This window comes from Centruroides sculpturatus, unplaced genomic scaffold (genome assembly GCF_000671375.1).
Source record: "Centruroides sculpturatus isolate CEXI.00-Female unplaced genomic scaffold, Cexi_2.0 scaffold309, whole genome shotgun sequence".
Lineage (NCBI taxonomy): Eukaryota > Metazoa > Arthropoda > Arachnida > Scorpiones > Buthidae > Centruroides > Centruroides sculpturatus.
In genome coordinates, this window is record NW_019384521.1 from 616,245 (window position 1) to 639,129 (window position 22,885).

Below are 22,885 nucleotides of genomic sequence, written 5' to 3' on the forward strand. Positions count from 1 at the left end.
TTTCCATTATTTCTTATCGGAAAAATTCTAGCTTGTGCCTAAATAACTAACCAATTTTTTCAAATGACACTAAAATATTGATCTATCAATTCATGTTCTTAACATGATATTAACGTTACAATTCCAATTACCCTACTAAAAACACTTAATGAAGTCATTGCAGGATATGTTAGTAAGTAGTAATACAATGATAAATATAATATTACATATTAAGAATTCTATAAGAATTGCATTTCCTTTAATATGCATTAGATAGCAACAAAAAACATGAAACAATGCAGTACATTTTATATCAAAATATTAGTATATAAAAATAAAATAATAAAAGATAAGCTCTTAAGAGTGCACTAGAACTGTGACAAGCATCACTAAATTGAAAAATTGCATATAATACAGACAGTGCCACTGAAACAAATGAAAACAGACACTGGAACAGAATCGATTCCAACTTTCCACCACTTTTACTAAAAAAAAGTTTTGAATTTTTCACAAATATGCTTTTAATAATTAATTATCATCAGAAGCATATTAAGAGGATTATTTGATTTGGATATCATGATCAGGTATTAAACTATGTCTTTCAAATACTGAAAACAGGATATAGGGAGTGAGATACCGAAGTATTGCTAGATAAAATGACAAAATACTAAACTTGTATCAAGTAGAGTGAGACATCTAACAATCCATTTTACCATTTCAGGATTAACATTATTTTGTAAAAGATTTAAAACTATTTTAAAACTTTGTTATTTTAAAGTTTTTAAAAAACTACTTTTGATTTTTCAACAACTCTTAACTATTTTCTAAATTTTTTAAAACTAAAATTTCAGGTCTTAATTATCATTGCCTCTCTTATGCATTATCATTCTTTTCCTAAACACACTTTTAGTTACTCCTATGTAGTAGATATTTCTTTAAGTTTTAAAGGANTACGTTGCAGTATCCAAAATTCTTCATAACGCATTTGTAACGACTGTCTGTCGTCGTGAATGACGTGTGGATGCCGTCTTCGTGATTTGATTTATATACGCCTTAATAACTTATGTGCAAGGATAGTAATTGGAAGTATTCTCCTTCACTCTTTAAACCTTTTTAAATTGCGGAGAAACTTGTCTGCGCAATTTGTTTTAAGATCAATCTTTAACACTGTGTGTGCAACTACCGCAGCCAACTAAATGTTACCTGAGTGTGTAGTGCTGCATCCTTGTCGGGGTTCTTTTACCCGTACCGGACACTATATAAGGGCACTTATCAGGTGATCTGCTTTCAATGTTGGAATCAACTCTTGACATGCCCAGCAGGGATCTACTTAATAGACCTCAACAGACCACAGCGCTGCAACTCTTCAGTACATAACCACCAGCATTATTTTTGTTTCTATTAACTTTTTTTTCCCCCTCGTAATACTATGTAAACCATTATAATTGTCGGTTGTCTACTTTATTTTATTTTATTTTTCTTTGCTCAACATGAACAGTATATTTGTATATGTATACTTATGTCAATAATTGTAAAATACGACTAACTTCCGACTATTGTATTGTTATCACTACATTTATATATTTTTTATAAATAATTGTAAGCAGATTATGCTACTGCGGAATCTGCAGTGTAACCTATGTTACGAAATAAAAAGATGTGTGTGTGTGTGATTTGGTTTATTTGTTTACGATAGGAATACTCAAATCTTTTTGAGTCTTCCTATCGTAAACTATATGGCATGAAGACTCAAATCTTTTTGAGTCTTCGTGTCATATAGTCAGCATAATTATCTTTCAGAATATTTAAGCGTGCCAAAATTTTGGACTTCGAATAACGATATTTAAAGAAATGAAACAAACATGCCTTAATTGGAAAAACTGTAAAGAAGCTGATTGAAAGATGATCAGATAATAAATGAAATAATTACCTGTATTTAAAAACGATAGAAGGTAATCGTATGACACGTTATCTTTTATGTGCCAGTTGATTCTCCCAACTTTGGGCATGCGAGCCATTGATTCGCCATTTCTGGTTTACGGTAAAAAGAAAATGTGACACGTGGATGATGCTTTCCGAGAGGACTTTCTAGGTGAAACTGCCCTTTCTTAGGTGTTAAAAAAGTGTAAAAACCTGAAAAACTCTACGTGGCGAACCCGCGATTAACTACTAGTGTAAAGTGGTTTTATCCACTCGGCCACTCGTAGGCTCGCCATCTTCGTGAATCTTGATATTAAGGAATTCCTGTTTGGTGTCAATTGCCGAAAGGCCTTTTTCGATTTTGTTTATTGTATCGTTAATTCGTGGCATTGAGTAAACGCGGTTGATTATCTTACCATTCAGTTTCTGACAGACAACCTAGTCTTAGCGCCGTTGCGCGGTGAGACAAAATGTCGCAAAGTCTGGACAAAAACTAGAAGATGAAACTTTTTAGATATGTACCAAAACTTGAAAAAAATGTCTCTTCTAAAAGACACAGTACCGAAGGGTACATTATCAAAATTATCAGTATTTCTAACAGAGGGAACATAACCACAAAGAGGTATGATGTTTTAGTAAATATGTTCCGAAGCTTTTGCAATAACATATTAAAAAATTTCATGCACGATATCACCTCCTACCATCTTGAGAGATATCAGCGATTGACTGAACGTTGAGCGGATTAAATTGGATTAATAAATTAAGGAAACGTAATATTTGGGCGATCTGCCAAGGGGGTGCTCACAGAACTTTGTATAGGAAATTGTCCGTATTTAGAATTTAAACATGTAAAGAAAATCCGGAAAACTCCATACGTTGTTCGTATAGACTCAGTCAACTAAGAAATGTTTCGTCTTTCTATAAGTGTCTTGATTTCGTTCTTTCAGTTGTTCCAAACTCGTGTAAAACGTTCAACTCTGTTGTGCTAATAACGTGCAGGTTTCGAAGTTGCGTTGTGGGTGAATAAGAGTACAGTGTCATTGCATATCTACCACGTATTCTAGTCTCTTTCTTTCGTATTCATTGATCCATTCTTTCAGTTACTCATCATAGCTCCGGGCAATTTCGGCAGCATCAGTGATAAGTCGTGTTATGAATGTTTTTGGAGTTATATCTTTCTGCAGTAATTTCACTAGCATGATCTTTAATTGTTGTGTTGCTGTTTTTTCTTTGCCTACGTTTGAGATTTCCTACTTTTTTAGATTTGCTTCTGCGTATGAGCTTGTGCACTGATTAAATCATAAGTAATGAAATATTTCGTATTTGTCTTATTTTCTTCGTTTAGCATTTTTAAGATGGCAGACACGTTCTTGTAGTTTCTGGTTGATTTATAACGAATTATTGTTTTCTAGATAGTAACGCTATTGAAATTTCAAGCCTTTTTTTGACGACTGGATGACCGAAACTGGGAGGATCCTAAGACCTACTGCTCTGGGAGAACCCGGATCGAACCATGATGAATTCCATAAAATTTTCTTGAGCGATCCGTCAAGCTTCGCTCTTCACCCCTCACTCGCTCATTGTGACCTGGCCAAATCCACGATGGGTATGAAAAAATAGCTCTCTTAGTGTCTTCGGGATGGAAAGAGCTAAAAATGAAAAAAGCTCTATTTTCGCCGGTTTTATACGATTTTGGCTTCTTACCTAAACTCATCATTTGGTACCAGTAAGTTTGTTTTGTTTTATTAAGTTATGGCAACGCAACACTTGGGAATGCCTAGGGGAATGCCTTCCGGGAGGTCTTTTTAAGGGTAACTGGCCTCTATTCAGGCGTACAGACGTGGAGAAACTCGGAAAACTCCACGTGAACAGCCCATCCTGGCGAGGCGCGAACCCACGACCGAACTCCAATTGTACAGGAAACAAAACCGCTTGGCCACACAGGTAAAAGACTTTTGTATTAAACAACAGATATTAACTTTAATCAAAAGAAATTACGCTAACCAAAGTTTTTAGTTTTGCGCCATTTATTTTTTAATATCATCCGGAGTGCGATCTAACCTCTTCACTCATAAAAAAAAAGATTTCCTCCTTTGCATTGTCGGGGGTAGATTTCAATAATACATAATACACAGAAATAGAAGTCAAGAAATGGTTCGTTAGTTCACATCAAATTACCTTTCAGAAGTCGCGTTAAAAAACGAACGAGAATATCAGGAGAATTCTCCCGAAAAATTTCCCCGAAAAAAAAATGTCTTTAGTCAATCCTGTACAGTACACTACATAGCCCAAAAGTAGCCGAGTGGATAAAACCACTGAACACTGGTATTTATTTAGTCGTGGATTCGCGCCTCAACAACGGGCCGGCCACGTGGAGGTTTCTGAGTTTTCTTCACGTTAGTAATATCTAAATAGGAGCAAGTTTCCCATAAAAGACCTTCAGGGAAGCATTCCCCTAGGCCTAGCATTCCCATCGCCCATGTGTCGGATGGTTGTAATCCAATAAAACCAAACCAACACTACATGCTGCCTCTAATTAAAATTTGTCTGTGTCCCGTAAAGCTATAATTATCCACAGGGTGTTCGACATGGCCTCCACCACAACGTATAACAAAATTTAACCGAGTAACAATGTCCGTACCTACAGAGTGCAGCAGGTCTGGATGAATGGATGTTACCTCACGGTGACAATAATTTTTCAATTTCAAGAATGTGGAAGGACCTAATCGAATTTCATAATCGGTAATTTAAATATTTCCACAATCAGAAGTCACATTGATTTTATCTAAATAAGATTGTATTTTTAGATGTATATGAAATTATTATCCTAACTAATTTTTTATTATTCTAACTAAATTTCAAAAAACATATTTATTGATATAATTTTATATGTAAACTATTATATAATTATGTAGTTATTTTTGTTGCATGTTTTTTTTTTATAGATGTGAATTTTGGGTAACAGCATCGATTGTTAATAATCTTATATTCCAGAATTTTATTAATTGTATTGTGAAATTCTGTTTTAATTGTATTAAACGAATGTACATACATTACCAAGTGTAATTATTAAATGAAATAAAAATTTTAACTTTGCTATCCAGATATGTCTTTTCTTTAGGAAAGTGAAACAATCGTATTTCTAATGTTAAAGACGTTATTATATATCCTGCTATTATATGCTATCAATTCGAAAAAAAAACAAAAACCATGTTAATAATGGTCGGTATAACCACAGCCCACAGAATAAAACAGCCTAACCATTCGCTCTTAATTAGTGTGTCGTGCCTGCAGATTTTTCTACAGAGCTGCGCTGCTGTACTGCCTGTACTGAGATGAGTATACAGTAATACCAGTGAGCAGCGCTTGCCATTCCTAGTACATTTGTACTTTTCGGATATATTTTGCCTTTTCGAGTTCATTGAAAGTACACTTAGATTTTTAGTACATTATAATATTTCAGTACCATTTATGGTACAAAATAATATTTCATGCCTTAACGAAAAAATGCGAAAAAATTAGTTTAAAGTCTCACTAGTGTCACTGCTTGCTAATTTGATTTACCCAATCATACACATGGCCTACGTCAGTCGACATCAACAACATACAGATTAGGTGCGTTTACTTTTCGCTAGCTTCCAAGCTCGCCGAGCTGACACCTAGCGCGGCCTGACGTCATACTAGCACGCTCGTAAAAGTATACACAGTAACGGATGCTCCATCTTTGAACAAACTCCAAGCTTTTTGTAAATTCTTCGAGCACACCGAGCGCACTAGGAATGCTAGCAATGACGTCACGGGTGCGAAAAGTAAACGTCGTTCTCATTGGTAGCTATCAAAACGTATACAGACTGAGCGCGCTAGGGCGAGATCTGAGCCAAAAGTAAACGCACCCAAATATTATGACTCAGTGGTTCTCTTTCACACGTTTCAGTCGTCTACACATTCTCACGAGGACCTTGACAAAATTTTTCACGCCACGTGGTCCAAACAATTCAACTCTGTCAGACAAAAATAATGGACAGATAAGGAAATCAATGATTTTAAAATTTTGCCATCAATAATATCAAAATATCCGTTAAGTCAGAGTCTAATTATTACACAAAATAGTTTTGAAATTGTACAGTACAAATAATATAAATACTTTTATATTATTTTCTACCACTATAATTTAATTTTTAATTATGAACTTAAATTTTAGTAATCTTGGTAAAAGAAATAACTTTTTTAAATTTGAATCTGTCCGCGCATGTTTAATTTATAATTTTTTTTATCCTTCACTATAATATTTAAAAAAAATCAACTTTTAATGCTATATTTAACAAAAAACCATAGAAACTATTTTCATAAAATCTTTTTATGAAATATTTAATTTTAAAGTATTCATATTTAACAAAGTATTCATGAATATGAATTTGAAATAAGCACAAAAATTGAGTATCATGGTATATTAATATCAAAAGTAACCAATCATAGAAATAGTACATTTTGAAGGAAAATAGTACATTTTTTGAAGGAGCTTCAGTACATTTTGAAATTTCATTGTGGCAACGCTGCCAGTGAGACTGTGAAAAATGTGTCAACTGATGAAATTAAAGGTGTCAAAGAGTTACTGAAGGTAATTGAACCAGAACTGAAACTACTTGCAACCAGACCTCGTAACATTATATATACCAATATTTATTCTGTAACAATGGCCTACATTGTTATGTACTTAGGGTTGTGGAAGAGAATATTGATTGTTCTGGCTGTTTGGATATAATGGACCAGTGAAGACTCGTGCCCCTTCTATGAGTCTAATAAATTTAAATGATTATCAGGGACTTTTATATCCAAATCCAGAATTTATTGTATTTTTTTTACAATTATAAAAAGCAATCGAGGAAGGTTTACCATCTTTTATTCACTAGCCAGCTATGATGTTTCGTCCGTGCGAGATAATTCAACCGTGGATGGAAAAATCCAATACTTTCATGTAGCAAAGATTAAAAAAAAAAATGAATGTAATTTATAATTGGATTTTAAGAAAATTAATTAGTTCCTACATTTCAAACTACACACAAACTTTAAATGATGTATACATAAGGAAGAAGCATGGACTCTGAAGCAAAACTTTACAAAGCAAACTCCTGTCCAAAATAATTACCAAAGTTGCACCTTTAAAAATGTAAATATAATTTTGAATTTAGTAAAACAACTTTTATTTTTTTTGTTAGCTATAGTCATTTGATAGTTCAAGGATGAGGAAGACTTAATTTAAAAGTAATAATTATTTATTTATTTAATTTGTTTTGCGTGGAAAAACCGTATAAAAATAGGCACTATCCTATTCGAAACAGAATTCTGCTCAGGTCGTTTGGAATTTTCTATGGTTATAAGCAGGATGATGAGCCCGAGAAAAAGCGGAGCCTGGTGCAAAGTTGTCGTGAGGGCCTTTTAATAATAAAAAAAAATAGTTTTGAATAATAAAATAATATTTTAATAGTAAACATACCATCCGTTAAATAGATTGGCGAAAAAATGAAATGATCAATTTTTAAATTTCTCAAGAGTTGGGTCTTGCAGGATCGCGGAGCTTTGTGCAGTCACATCGTTCGCACTGCCCTCCGGCCTGCCCTGGTTATAAATTCTGCAGACATGTCATTATTCCAATGAGACGTTAAGCCAAGATACTGTACGATTCCCTTGCTTTAGCATGAAAAAGATCCACACCACAGAAACTTTAGAAAAGAGGTTGGGTCCTGCAAAATTGTTCAGTAAGTCATCATCTTCGTCACTTAGAGATTAAGATTTAAAAGCCTTAGAAAAATAGAGAAAATTAATCAGTCTAGATGAAAACAGTTCTGTAATATTGCATTTTATTGATAAAACTTTTATATTTTTGGACTTTGAAACGTCGAGAAATAAAAAAAAAATTTGGGATTTTTTTTCTGTATTTATGGATGTTAGTGTGTGTGTAGGGGCGCACGATTCTGTTCACTCTCTTTGAAGCTTAATAACTCCTACGCTTTTTATGGAAACTTTCTGAAATTTTGCAAGGACTTGTGTACTAGGAGATTGTTATTATTAAATTTTGATGGTTAAAGGTCGAGAGACTGGGGAGATAGGAGGAGTCACGTGTCATGTCTCGAGTAAGGTTGGACTAGGTTTTCTCATTTTCCGGTCTTTTGCTTGTCTCGAGATTTCGGGAAAAAAATAAACTGTTTCCGGGGATCCCGGGATAGAATTAATTATTTTTAAGATATACAAAATATCTTGAAATCAAATATAATTATTTTTCATTTTTTAAAGTAATTTAATACGTTCTCCAACCTGCAAAATCATATTAATAATGCTGTGTAAGATATATTAAAAATTACCTTTGAATTACGTAGAAATTTTTACAAATAGAAAAAATTTATTAAAGTTTGCTGGAAACTGCATACAACTACAACAACAACAACAAAAAAATGCTTTGAATTGAGTTGAAAATTAAAAAAAAATGAACTTAGATCAAACTTCTAACTTAGAAGGTAATTTTCGTTTTTTAAATAAAACATAGTACAAAACATTATCGTAAATTTTTATAAGATTTTAAAAAGCAAAGATGGTCGATACTCCGATCTAATTCTTATTTTAGTAATGAAAAGTCTCGCTACCGAGAATTCCCTTTCCGATTCAATTGATGCGAGTGGAATCGTGTTTAATGCATTTAAGAGAAGACATTATGTGTTTTTCACCTGTAGCCTGGAAGATTTCTAGTTCGTTTTCGAGATTGTAGTACTTCTTTTGTTCTCTAGTATTCTCGATTTGTCTACCTCGGCTGGTTCAATAGTAATATCAAGCTTATAGCCCAATAATTCGGCAGTTCGTTTGTCTTAAATCAGGTTTATGAAGAAAAACTCCTTCATACTCGCAGACTTCGTACTCGTTTGTATCTTTGCCCAATTTGCACAACCTATGTTACACAATTATTGAAGCTACTGGGCATGGTTAAAAACTATGACAGCGTAAACACAATTATTCCAGGTTCTGACATGTAAACAATTTTCAGTCCTGGCATAAATAAGCTACGTATTGATTATTGACCATTTGTGACATGTCATAACGAGCAAAAATTTAAAAAAAGGTTTAAAATTAATAAATACAAATGTATTCTGACAGTTTATGAGTTAATTATATTTGCAAGATTTCCTCGACCTTAATACAAAATAAAAAAAAAGTAAACTTTTAAGAAATTTGCGGGATTTCCCGGGTTAAAAAACAACCGGGATCCCTAGATCTTGTTTGAGAAACCCTAGATTGGACATAATGACGTTATTAGCATTTATAATATTTTATAAAACTATCCCTACTCTCAAAATTAAGCTTTTTGCCATTTTATAATTAAAAATATAATAAATTTTTAAAATAAAATAGCATAACAGATGGCGCCGGGGACGTTAAGCAACTGTTTTCTGAATTTTTTTCCAGTCAATAAAAACCCGCACTGGCAGTAGTCACCACGAAAGTCGCACTTCATTCCAATAATTCTTCCATATTTTATTGATTTTTTTAATGAATTTGCCCATCATATACAGTATTTACTAATTTAATTGCGTGTTCACATTACAGCTATAAAATATATGAGATGCACATCTAATGTATCTAGACGCACTAAAATTTATAACATAAATGTAAACAGAAGCTAATTGAAAGACTTTCGTCTTAGAATTCCTTTCCAATGATCTTTATTAATATTGATTATGTGCATGTCGTTTGCGCAGGTAGTAAATATCTTGCATAATTTCCTCTTTAAATTCCGTAATAAATAATGCTATCAAATTCATTACGAAATTGAAAGTGGAAATTAAGCAATGTATTTCCGCCCCAAAACGGATGAAATTATTAACGAAGGCACGTTAAATTTAGCGTAGAAAGTAGCTTCTGGCACACAGTGCCCGACAACTATAATTTCAATTTTTAATTTATAAAATGGATCCTATGTATTGTAATCAAATTTCCATTTTAACAAGCAAATATGCATAATTATACAAAACAATTTGGTGAATACAGTTGCTTGACTTGGCAATTTCACTCAGTCGCGGTTGCTGGTAGATTATTCGGTTTACATCTGATGACAAAATGCAAATGCAGTCAAAAGAATCATCAATCTTCGGATGCAGCTTTCAGAATCTATGTTAACATTATCGAATTAATTCTATGGGTAGCCGTTTTATTGATGACGACGAGTGTTAGATATTTTCCATGCAAAAAATTATTTCTTATTTTCGGAAAATATGCTTTTCACGTCAATTTTGCTCACTTTATAATTTCTGTATATATCGCCCTACAGTTTAGCATCATCAAGAGAAAAAAGATATGTGTATGCTACAGGAGAAGCTCTTATGATGGCGAAGAAGAAATAATTAACAAATTTGAATGTAAGCTAATTGGATTTCTTGCCCTCCTCTTTTGCTTGCAAGAATTAATTTGTATTATAACGAGTTTAACGATTTTTTCTTATCTTAAGAAGGAGAATTGCAACAATTTAGAAGCTATGTTTTGTTCTGTTGCAGCACAAATATATTATATTTATATAACTGGGCAAATGATTACCATTCTTGTTTGCTGCTCCGAAGGTCTATTCGTTATGGCAATGAGATCGGTTCATTTATCTAAAGAGTTACAAGATATCGAAGATGATGCCACGGCCGTATTTTTCCAAGGAATGATGGAGAAGCATTTAGAGATAAGAGAATTTTTTCAACAGATAAACAAACAATGGAAAATACTTTTTCCTTTAGTCTACAGTCATTCAGTATACCTCTGCTGCATTTTATTGTATGGAGCTATTTTTGTCGACATGGATGAATCGTTGCGTCAAGTTACCGCCATTGTTGCGTTAGTAATGCTTATAGGGTGTCTGTTCGTTTCCTGGGCTCTATCTGCTATGACATCAATGGTAAGTAAAATTTCAAAACGTATCTACAGTAATTTTAGCGATATTTTGTCAGCATTATCTATATAATGTATTAAATGATTTTAAAAATAGATTAAATGAATACAGTACTTGAAAAACTGGGCACAACACTATTTTAAAAACCCTGTATTATAAATGTTTACGCTAGTTTTTCATATTTCGGTGTTATATTTTTTCCATCAATATTTAAATGAACCTACTAATCTTTATTGTATGTAGAGACAGTCTTCTTCGTCTTCTCTTTTCCCATGTTTATATTGGGTCTGCATTTCCTTCTCTAATGTTTTCTCCATTTCTTCCTATCAACGACATCATCACTCTTAAGTCCCCTCTGATTCAAGTCTTCCTCCACCTTATCTTTCCAACGCAGCCTTGGTCTTCCTCTCTTCTTCCTCCCTTTCACTACCACTTTTCTGACCCTCATTCCAATCTCACTATTTCGCTCTACGTGGCCAAACCACCTCAACCTGCATTCTTGCATCTTCCTGCTCAAGGGACCCACCTTAACCTCTAATAAACTAGTTCTTTATTCTATCCTTCCTTGACATTCCACACATCCAACATTCTCATCTCCGCCACTTCCATCTTTCTTTCTTGGGCTCCTGTGATTGCCCATGTCTCAGTCCCAAAAAACATTGCAGATCTAACAACCGATTTGAACAATTCATTTTTTAGTTTGCAGCTAAGTTTCTTGTCACATAACACACCGCTCAACTTCCTCCAGTTCAATCGTCCACATTGAATTCTATGTTGAACTTCCGAGTTCAATCCTCCTCCCCCATCTCGACAAAAGCCCCTAGATACTTAAAACTCGGAACCACAGGATGCGACACATTTTGGATTTTAATACGTATTGCATTCGTCCCTGCCATCAGAGTCACATAAGCTGTTTTAGTTCTGCTAATCCTCATGCCCCTTTCTTCCAAAACTTTCTTTCTCTCTTCCAGTTTCTTCTCAGACTTGGTCTGGGAAGGTTCACACAGCACAATATCATCCGCAAAGTTGTTTAACATATGAAAGTATGGCACTGTTAACTAACTCATTTTCAACTAAGAGGGTTAGACCACTGTTGACCTCAACCTTTCAGTTAACTTCTATAAACAGGTTAATTTTATAAATCACAATGGATAATATCAGGCGATTTTTATTTCATATTATCATCATCTGACTTTTCTGAACATCAGTAGATATAGGCCTATATTATATATAAATAATATATATATATATATATATGTCTATGTATTTTTCCATTTCAGTTCATTTTCTTCAAAAAAATTAATTAAATTAAACATAAATGTTTTTTATTTTTTCAGATCTACGACAATTTTGTATCAGTAGCAGTGTTTTCTTCTGTTTCGTTCCCATTGAGATTCAAATATAAAGTATGTATTTTTATCGAATATTTCATTATTTTCTCTTATCTTATTTGTGTTTTACTGTTTGCACAGATGGTTTGTTTCCTGAAGAGATTTGGAAGAAACCCAATAGGATTATCAATGGGCGGATATTTCTTTATCAAAAGGAATTTTTTAATTCGAGTAAGATCCAGTTATCGTAATTTGTGTTTCCTCAGTCAAGTGTTTTTTTCCCGTTGAATCTTAAATTGGTGCCCGGAGAGAATTTTTCCAATCTTTCTCTTTTCTGATAAGTTTTTAAAATTTGCTTTGTCTTAATCTTGCAACTTAGATTAATTCTTTTCTAACTAAGATAGACAGCTGAAATTTTGAAAACATGCATGTCCGATAATAATGCATTTTAATGATATTTTAGGAGGTTCCTCACATCTTCTCTAGTACGAAACCCGATAAACGACCAAATGTAGAATTGAATCGCATGTAAATGCATTGTAGTTACGTATATGGTGGGGATGACTGACCTCCATCCCCCCTCCCAATCTCGAATTTAGGGAGTATCTGCATCCCTTCCTACGGTTTTTCCCGAGTAAAACCGGTAGTAAATAATTTTATAAGATACATTATTTCCTTTCTGCATCCCCTCTAAACTTCCAATTTCTGAATTCGCTACTGCAGTTAGAGGGCATTCATTATTTTCAACTTCCAGATTAAAATTCAAATGAAATGTAGATTCCAAATAACAAATTTGCTCTTTTTGATTTACATAGCTCTCGTTTTTAACAATGAAATGCCTATATATATATATTCATTTTAAAATGAAAATATGGCCATCTTTAATTGTATTATTCTAAAAGTTAACTTAATATTTTGAAATTTTAAATAAGAATAACTAATATTTTTATATTTCTTGTATAATTAAAAGCTTAAGTGGATATTCTTTACAGATGGCAAGTGGACTTTATTCAGAATTTTCTACTTTACTTCAGTTAACTGGAGTTTTGGATCGAAAGAAATGCACCAGACACATTACGAATGAGTACAGGATGTCTTTACAAAACGAAACGAATGTTTAAGATAGGTCACACTTGCATTCAGATAATCTCATTTCAGAACTGAATATAGAAATAAAGACTATCGTAACTATGGTCCATTCGCTGTAACTTCGTGCATGAAACGAAGTAGTAAACCAAATCCTTCATCACTTATGCTACAAAATGTATCCCTCCACTTTACCTGTATCTTTGTAAAAGCAATAAGTGTCCTAATAAAAATGTGAACATCCGTTAATTATTATGAATTTAGTCCCAGAGACGATTCTAATGAAAGAATGCTGATTTCTGTAAACTATTTCTTACAGAAGCATGTATATAGTTATAGTGACACACAACAGCAATTTAAGTATTAACTACTATTAATATGCACAAATGATTGTTTAGCATATAAAATTATTTTAAAATTACGTTAAAGTAATCATTGTGAGGCTCCAGACAGGGTTCAAACCCTCATCAAAAATTTGCTCTCCCAAAAAAAAATTGTTCAATTAGAAAAAAACCGAAACAAGACACAATATTTTCGTTTAAAGTTACACTATAACAGAAACTGATAAACAGTGTAAGTCCTAAGATCAACCATCTCCAGTTGGGGTTGGAATTCGGCATTGAATTAAAATGTTTCAGCTGATCTCGAATTACCCCTGAAATAGGTACTGTATGAGACCAATCAGAAAACGTGGAAACGAGACTAATCAGGTTGGGCTATCGAAAGGCCGAGCAGATAAAAACTCCTGTCCCAAGGACCTGAGGTTCCTTTTTGATATTCGTGTCAATCAAGCCTCTTCTCAAGTTTCACTTTCAAAGTGCTTTTTTACAAAGTTACTTCTCAATGTTCCTTTCTTTGGGTCTTACTCCTCAGGTGATCAGCTTCACGTTCCTGTGAGAAATAATCAATTTCTATATGCCTTGTTGCATCTGCTTTGTCGCAACTTGGAAAAAACTAGTGTTGCTTTGCACTTTTTTCATCTGATAGTTCTTTGCTCATTGAAGTGTGTACTGACTTGACTTGTGGATCCAAAACTTTTCCCCTTTGTCTGATGGACACTTTGAAGCAGGAGTTTCATGGATCTAAGGACTTTCTTTGGCGTGATGAGTGACCAAACTGTAGAACTGTGTAAGATCCTCTCTCTCAATAGATGACTTTGAACTATCTGAGTCCTACGACATTCCCTTAATTATGAGAACAATTATATGGGAGTGTCTCATATCTCAATCACTTTATGATTATAATTTGTGGATATTTCTACTCTATCCCAGGAAAGTGTCCAGTTTCCTATCTGCCAATGCCTGGTTAAATAATGAATGCTGTGATGTATTGTATACGTTGACTTTTGATAAAATGCATTAAAAAGTTCATATAAATTTATTACTGAAGTGTATACATATACATATTGACACACTGTACATTTACAAAATGCTTTTTCTTCTTAATTTTAAGAAATTGCCCTAAATCCATTATTTAAAATAGAAAATTAAAATTATTAAGAATATATAACCAAAATTAAAATAAGAAAAATATATTTAATAATTTTGCAATCACTTTTAATTTCAATTTTTCATAGCCATATAAAAAAATAGATTGTTTTTGTAAGTCATCAAATCAAAGGCACAACAAAGCTCTTTTGTAATTTTAAATTTCATATAACTGACAAGAAGTGATGGATACATTGCAACTCAAAGAATTAAAACAGGTATCAAAATTAATGTAATGCTGGTGAGTTTGAGCTGAAATTACATTTATATCATTAGGAATGATCTCTCAAAAATTGCAAACAACGTCTGGTATTTAATCATTTGAAATATTACTTCACATTGAAAATAATTTAAATAGAAAATATTGCTAATGAAAATCAGATTACTATCATAAAGAGCACAACTAATAAATCAGATGACAACAATTCAATTCAAATTTCAGATTTCTTGTGAAAGAAAATATGTAACTCCAAAAGCTAAAACAGCCACTGCAGCACCAACTATAGGATCTAAAATAATAATAAAAATTTTACTATTAATTTTTATATATTAATATATATGTGAAGTTTCTATAAAATTATTAATGAAAAAAATGTGAAAAGTTCTGCTATATGTTTTGAAATGAAAAAGTGTAATAGAAAATTGATGGAAAGCTCTTTCTATCAAACATTCATTTTTTTTCCATTTTTGTTTCCACTCATGTCCTTCTAGTGCACAATGAGCACTAAGAGGTATGACCCACATTGAGGCCAGACCAATAATGGATGGTGATGAATGGAACATATATGCAAGACAATTTTCTAGGGTGGTTTGCCCGGATTCAATCCTGGATAGCCTCCCACAAAGTGATAGGCCTGGCTATCAACTTTTTCATTTTAAAACATACAGTAGAAAATTTTTTATAGTTATTACTAACAAAATGAGTTTAGTGTTATTTATAAATTCAATACTTATATTTATATAAAATGGTAATAAAAGTAAAATGCTTTTATTTAATTCTAAAAATACAATGATGATCTTAAAAGGTAGCTTCAAAAAGTTCCCAGAATTATGCTAGGTTAGTTAATTAATTAAAGGCAATGAAAAAGGGAACATGTAATGCATGTCTTAGCTAAACATATCAGGAATAGAGAAATAGGTTCAAACAAATCCATACTCACTGCAAAGATGACAACAGTTACCATTCACTGAAGGTCTTGTTAGTGGAACGACGTGAGACAGAGCCTGGCAAAAATATCTGTGGAAGAATAATGTGCATGCAAATATCAAATTTTCTGTATTATTGAGGAAAAACTCTCAGAGACCTTGAAGACGCTTCTGGATGCCTATGTTGAATTTGCCACAATGCATTCTCAAGTTTATGACTGGCAAAAACGCTTTTGTGAGGGACAAGAAAGTATTACTGATTATTTGTGAAGTGGTCATCTGTCAACATTAATGTCTGAGGGGAAAGTGTCAGTTGTACATGAGATTGTGCGGTCAGAGAACCTCATACTCACAACTCAAAGTAAAAATGCCTCTGCTCCACTAAATAGTACTACAGAGTACAAAGAGACTGTACTTTAATCACAGGTCTGGTCTGCCATCCAGTAATCACTGAAGTTAAATGCTCTGTCTCTGGTGATACAACCAATGGGGACTAACCTTCCTTGCCTTCCTCGCCATCAAGTTCAACCCTCTTACAATGTCGTACTGTTTTGTGTGCAGCCTGTACTGCACTTACAAGTTAGAGTACTATATCAATGAAAAGCCAGCTTTTATAAACAATTAGCGGGATCCCTATCCTAGAAAAGGGGATCCCGCTGCGTCTACTGAGCTTATAGGTTGAAGAGACCTATTACTATTCCCATCAATTCCTTTAGTTTCAATAGGTTTCCTTTACTTGCTGCAAGCATTTGAAGTACTTGTTTGTAAGGCTTAGACCAGTCAACCTGGTCAGTCCCTCGGCAGAAGTCCTTGGTTAGAAGACCTTCAAGTACATACTGCCTCGTGTCACCACAAGGACACCCACAGGAGCAGCTACCATCTCCTTGTCCAAACTTGGACTTGAAGTGGGGAAACCTCCCATGTCTGGTCAGTATTTGCATTGTATATCATTCACAACTCACTGGAGTTCAGCCACAAAGATATAGGTTGACCTACCTATTGTACTTTGAGTCCAGCACTCTTGCCAGTATGTCATAGACCTTTTGAAGCAGAGTACTTTTTATGTAAGAAGTTGAGGGTTCAACATCCTCATAACAAATCGACCCCTGGCTGCTTCCTTGGCCAGTTGGTAGGTACACTCATTGCCCGGGGTTCCAATGTGGCCTTGGATCCACCTCAGATCAAATGTCGTGTGTGCCTGGCCCTCTGTATCATACCCCTGATCTCCTGTACCGACTTATACTTATGATACAGCCTGAAGCGATGACTGGCTATCAGGTCAGACAGCCAGCAGTCAATTGTGCAGATTGCCAAAACAGCAGAAATTTCGGTTGAAAGTTGTCATTCCATCCTGCATGATCAATGAACTTGCACAGTGTTTGCCAACACATGGTGCCACCAATGCTCATGGCAGACTTCATGCTATTTCTATCTCTTCCTCAGGTTGAAAGATGACATCAAGGGATGTCACTTCAAGAATGCAGATGAGATTGTACAGAGTGCAATATCTGCATTGCAGGCACTGTTGCAAGATGGCTTCCAAGAATGTTTTCAGTAGCTATACCAGCATTGGTAAAAGTGTGTAGTTGCCAAAGGACAATATTTTGAAGACACATTGCTTGATTTGTCAATTGTACAGAAACTTTTGAGTAATAAACCAATTCTGGAAATTTTTTGAAGCTACCTTGTATATTTGTTATAAGAGCTTCATTGTAAGATTTATATACACCTGTATTTATCACTTCTATATAAAAATATGGCTTTGATAAACATACATATACAGTCATACTTTAATACCTGAATGTAAATTCCTGAAAATGAATATTGGGAATTCAGATATTGGAAAATGTTTCCATTATTTCTTATCGGAAAAATTCTAGCTTGTGCCTAAATAACTAACCAATTTTTTCAAATGACACTAAAATATTGATCTATCAATTCATGTTCTTAACATGATATTAACGTTACAATTCCAATTACCCTACTAAAAACACTTAATGAAGTCATTGCAGGATATGTTAGTAAGTAGTAATACAATGATAAATATAATATTACATATTAAGAATTCTATAAGAATTGCATTTCCTTTAATATGCATTAGATAGCAACAAAAAACATGAAACAATGCAGTACATTTTATATCAAAATATTAGTATATAAAAATAAAATAATAAAAGATAAGCTCTTAAGAGTGCACTAGAACTGTGACAAGCATCACTAAATTGAAAAATTGCATATAATACAGACAGTGCCACTGAAACAAATGAAAACAGACACTGGAACAGAATCGATTCCAACTTTCCACCACTTTTACTAAAAAAAAGTTTTGAATTTTTCACAAATATGCTTTTAATAATTAATTATCATCAGAAGCATATTAAGAGGATTATTTGATTTGGATATCATGATCAGGTATTAAACTATGTCTTTCAAATACTGAAAACAGGATATAGGGAGTGAGATACCGAAGTATTGCTAGATAAAATGACAAAATACTAAACTTGTATCAAGTAGAGTGAGACATCTAACAATCCATTTTACCATTTCAGGATTAACATTATTTTGTAAAAGATTTAAAACTATTTTAAAACTTTGTTATTTTAAAGTTTTTAAAAAACTACTTTTGATTTTTCAACAACTCTTAACTATTTTCTAAATTTTTTAAAACTAAAATTTCAGGTCTTAATTATCATTGCCTCTCTTATGCATTATCATTCTTTTCCTAAACACACTTTTAGTTACTCCTATGTAGTAGATATTTCTTTAAGTTTTAAAGGAAGTATCATTTAAAAATCTGAATTTGAAAATATTGAATTAGCTGGCAAAATAAAATACATTATTTATTATTATATAGTAATAATGTAAGATTAAAAAGAAATTATTTATCAATAATTGTACAAATATAAATTTTCTTATACGAGGTGTGTTCAAAACATATGTGGACTGTTTGAATTGTGCGGATCCAGTTGGTTCCAGGGGAATCAGCTTGGTGTCGCTAGGTTTGTACAGATTGTCTGGTGATTGAGCCGTTTCCCAATTACAAACATCTTTACTTGTTGATTAGCTATGCGGTTTTTAGTGAAATGCGATTTTTTCGTTTGTCGGATTTCAGAATGAATGACCTGATGGAGCAATGACTAGCTATGAAATTTTGTGTTAAACTTGGAAAATCTGCAACTGAAACATTTGCTATGATCAACCAGACCCAAAAAAGCTCGCCAAGTTCAATTCAATGTCAAGGGGATGCTGACAGTTTTCTTTGATGCTAAGGGTGTTGTTCACCACGAGCACCTCCCTCAAGACTCCACAATAAACCAGACTTACTACATCGAAGTTCTGAAACGTCTGAGGGACGCCATCCGTCGCAAAAGGCCAGAAATGTGGAGGAGTGGCGACTGGTATCTTCATCATGACAATGCTCCAGCCCATTCAGCCTTCAGAACTCGTGAGTTCTTGGCCAAACACTCGATCACTGTTCTTCCCCACCCCCTACTCATCTGACCTTGCTCCTTGTGACTTTTTCTTGTTCCCCAAACTCAAAAGACCCTTGAAAGGAAGAAGATTTGAGACAATTCCCAAGATTAAGGCAAATGCGACGAAAGCGCTGAAAGACATTACAAAAGAAGCATACCAGGACTGTTTCAACAAGTGGAAACACCGTTGGGATAAGTATGTGCATTGGGAAGGAGAGTACTTTGAAGGGGACACAGACATGTAACTTCTACATAAAGTACATTTTGTTTTATGACGTCAGTCTGCGTATTTTTTGAACATACCTCGTATACTTAAATATACACAGTGTGGTGCCAAAATCCAGACAAAATTAAATTTCAAATTTCTGCTGTTCTATATCACCAGTAGATGTTGTGTTTGGTGTTCAAATAGCTTGATACATGTACTAAACCATCAATCTCGAAACAGTCACAATATTAAAACCAAGCGCGGAGTATAACCGAAAAGCCGCAATTATCTAAAGTGTTTGCACTGGGCGCTCAGTGACAGAAATCATTTGGTTCTTCGGATACCCGAGATCAACTGTGTATGATATCTTGTCCTTTGAACACTCTACAGAACTCTCTTGACCACTTGGCCAGATGGCCAAGTGGTCAAGGTGGCAGCCTACTGGTCTGGGAAACCCAGGATTGAATCCGGATGGGTCAAAGAATCCCCAGGAATTTTTCGGGGTGATCTGTTCGGATATGTTTGGCCCCGTCCCTCACCACCTGGTCGCCCCATTGTGGGCCTGGCCGAACCCATAATGGGCCTGCTATCAGAGGTCCTCTTAGTGCCCACAGAGCTGAAAGAGTAAAAAAAAAAACCATAGTGTAAACACACAAACATTTAGCAATCTTCACCTTAAATTTATTCTGTTTTTAGTGTGTATGATATCATTGCAAAGTACAATGAGCCAGAGAAATCCAACAAAGGTTTTACAACACCAGCAAGGAAAACTCATTCGAAAGAGCACGTTGTCAGGATGCACAAAATCATTCAATGGGCTCAGGAGCTGATTTTTGAGGATCCAGGTCAGTTGATCTGAAAATTGTCGTCGGTTGTTCGTGTGAGCAAGGGAACTATGTGTAGAATCGTCGAGGAGGACCTCTGCTACAAGTCTTACACAATTAAAGTGAGTCATTTGGTGCAAAATTGGTTGATGGACAATGTCGACATGTTTTGGTTGAAAGAATTCTGCCCTCCCAACAGCTCATATTTGAATCCTTTGGACTTCTATGTAAGGAGCATAATTGAAAGGGTCATGAACAAGTCCAGACATCCAAATGTCGCATTGCTGTGAGCCACTATTGATGTGGCATTCACTGGTATGGACTATGGTGCACAAAGTGCACCTGTGCACACTTCAGACCAAGGATGGAGGCAGTCATTCAAGCAGGAGAGGGGATATATTGAGTAAATGTATTCTTTACGGCCATACAAACAATATGGTTAAAAAAATTTGTAAACCATTTTGCTTTTTGCAATAAAAATTATGTTTGGAAAAAATGTGTAATTTGTCTGGATTTTGGCACCCCACCCTGTATTATTATTATGTATAGCTTACTTTATTAGTGAAGTTGATTAAAATATATTCCAAAATGATAGTTTATTTGGAATATATAATATTTTCTTATCATAAGTGCAAAAATATCTAATCAACTCTATTTCAAAAGTCTGGTATACTGATACTTAATTTAATAAATAAATTTCCAAACAAAAAACTTACATAAAATATTTCTTGTTTTAGTTTTTTCTGTAGTTTCTGAATATCCACTTTGAATAGTCTCTGGTTGAAATAATTGTAGTGTATCTGAAAATCATTCAAATTTTAGTTTATTTAAAAATCAAAAACTATCTTTATCATCATTATAGTTATTAATTACAAATATAATTGTCTTTTCATTTTTTGTTTTAAATATAATGTTTAAAATGATATATTTACTACTTACTTCTGTTAAAATGCAGAAAATTTTGGAAAAATTGAATATATAGTACCTAATTCATTCTTGTCTCAGTTATTACTTAAGCCCATAACCCGAGATATCTCGGGCAAGTTACATAGCGTTACATAAAATGCGGTCCTTAAGGCCACATTTTATGTAACGCTAAAATGTAAATTTTATGTAACTTTTTGAATTTTTTTTTTATTTTTGGAATGTTTTTTAAGTCTCCAAATTTTTTCAAAATTTTTTTCCCATGCGAAAAAATTTTATCGCGATTTTAATTTACCTTTAATGACGCACGCTTCACGCTAATTGCTTTTTAATAGTTTTTTAAAGGGAGTTTGATATCAAATTTCATTCATCGTTATAAAGTTGTAGTGACGGATTTTCCTTTGGTAAAGTTATTTAAAGCTAGTTTCTGATGTCAAAAATGACCTCCGATAGTTTTTTTAATTTTTTTAATTAATAGATTTTATTATATATACGTTTAATTAAGTCGGGGGGGGTCGGAAATCGCAATAAAAATTTGAATTTTTTTAAAATATTTAAAAATATATGGCTAGCTAGTATTCACCCTACTATAAACCCATCACCTCCCGAGACTTCTATGAGAATGTCCCGGTAAATCCAACTCCAGCAGTGTTCAAGGTCATCCAGCTGTGTAAACAATGACTCATCAGTGTCAAATTTCACAGAAAGACCAGACAAAGGAAAATAAAATTTGAAGCTTCTTCTTCAAAATAAACACATTTCTTTCGTTTTTTTTCAGTTTTAAGTATTTTTAAGTATTTTTTATGTTTTATTACATTAACATCAAAAATGTCTTCGTATGTAACCATTTCCATTGAATTTAATTTTATAAATATTAAATTCAATGGAAATATTTTAAACATAGCTTTCGGTTCTAAATATACTTTTTACTTCACAATCACAAATAACTATCACCAATGCACATTTAACTAAAACTTTTCAGTGCTTTAAACAAAAATTTAAATGACACTTTCTTCTTATTTAAACAACTTTATGTATGTACATTTATGAAATTGTCTACATGTTCTGTATTTGCTATATATTTTTTTCATTGTAACCTTGTAGATTCTGATATTGAGAAATGTTTAAGCAAATGAATAATGCTTATCTTTCAAATAGCAATAGTGAATTAGTCACACGTTTTGAGATTTTTGTGTAATTCTACATTGAATCAACATTTATAAATTGGTATTTCATTATCATCACACAGGGTATTCCAAAAATAATCTATGATTTTAAATTATTGTATTTATGCCAATTATTATCTGAGACTGTTGTAATGTACATTAAAATATTGAAAGATTGTTCAAGTTTCACATTTATCCATTACAATTTCTCAATATGTGTACTCTGTCATACAGCACAAATTCAACTAATACTCAAATTCTTACTATACTCACTACAGCATATCCATTGTCACTCCTCCTAAAGCAACAAAATTCCACACAAATTAGAATATGAATGGCCTGCATAATTGCCAGACTTGACTTCAACTGACTTTTATTTGTGGAAATGTTTAAAAAACGTTGTCTATGAACCGAAACCAATAAC

General features: G+C 33.4%; 2 protein-coding genes across 3 annotated transcripts in view; one reads left to right on the forward strand and one right to left on the reverse strand.

Moving 5' to 3' along the window:
• The first annotated feature begins 10,283 nt into the window (after positions 1–10,283).
• LOC111622756 lies at positions 10,284–14,111 on the forward strand. Its single transcript, XM_023365183.1, has 3 exons — positions 10,284–10,822; positions 12,154–12,378; positions 13,140–14,111. Exons 1-3 carry the CDS (start codon positions 10,418–10,420, stop codon positions 13,266–13,268), a joined length of 759 nt encoding a protein of 252 aa, XP_023220951.1. The 5' UTR covers positions 10,284–10,417; the 3' UTR covers positions 13,269–14,111.
• A 480-nt stretch (positions 14,112–14,591) lies between these two features.
• Positions 14,592–22,885, reverse strand: part of LOC111622755 (protein odr-4 homolog) — a 38,037-nt gene continuing 29,743 nt past the window's right edge. For both annotated transcript variants that reach the window (XM_023365181.1, XM_023365182.1), the window contains exons 10-11: positions 21,088–21,171; positions 14,592–15,229 (exon numbers count right to left, since the gene is read on the reverse strand). In XM_023365181.1, coding sequence (XP_023220949.1) covers positions 15,159–15,229; positions 21,088–21,171 — 155 coding nt within the window. In that variant the 3' untranslated portion in view covers positions 14,592–15,158. The remainder of the gene's footprint in view (positions 15,230–21,087; positions 21,172–22,885) is intronic.

Bases quoted from the DNA above. Each gene is read 5' to 3' on its own strand.
- LOC111622756 (XM_023365183.1), top strand. From the start codon at position 10,418: ATGTTTTGTTCTGTTGCAGCACAAATATATTATATTTATATAACTGGG. The intron at 10,823-12,153 runs GTAAGTAAAATT...TTATTTTTTCAG, and splicing joins TATCTGCTATGACATCAATG to ATCTACGACAATTTTGTATC. The intron at 12,379-13,139 runs GTAAGATCCAGT...TATTCTTTACAG, and splicing joins AAAGGAATTTTTTAATTCGA to ATGGCAAGTGGACTTTATTC.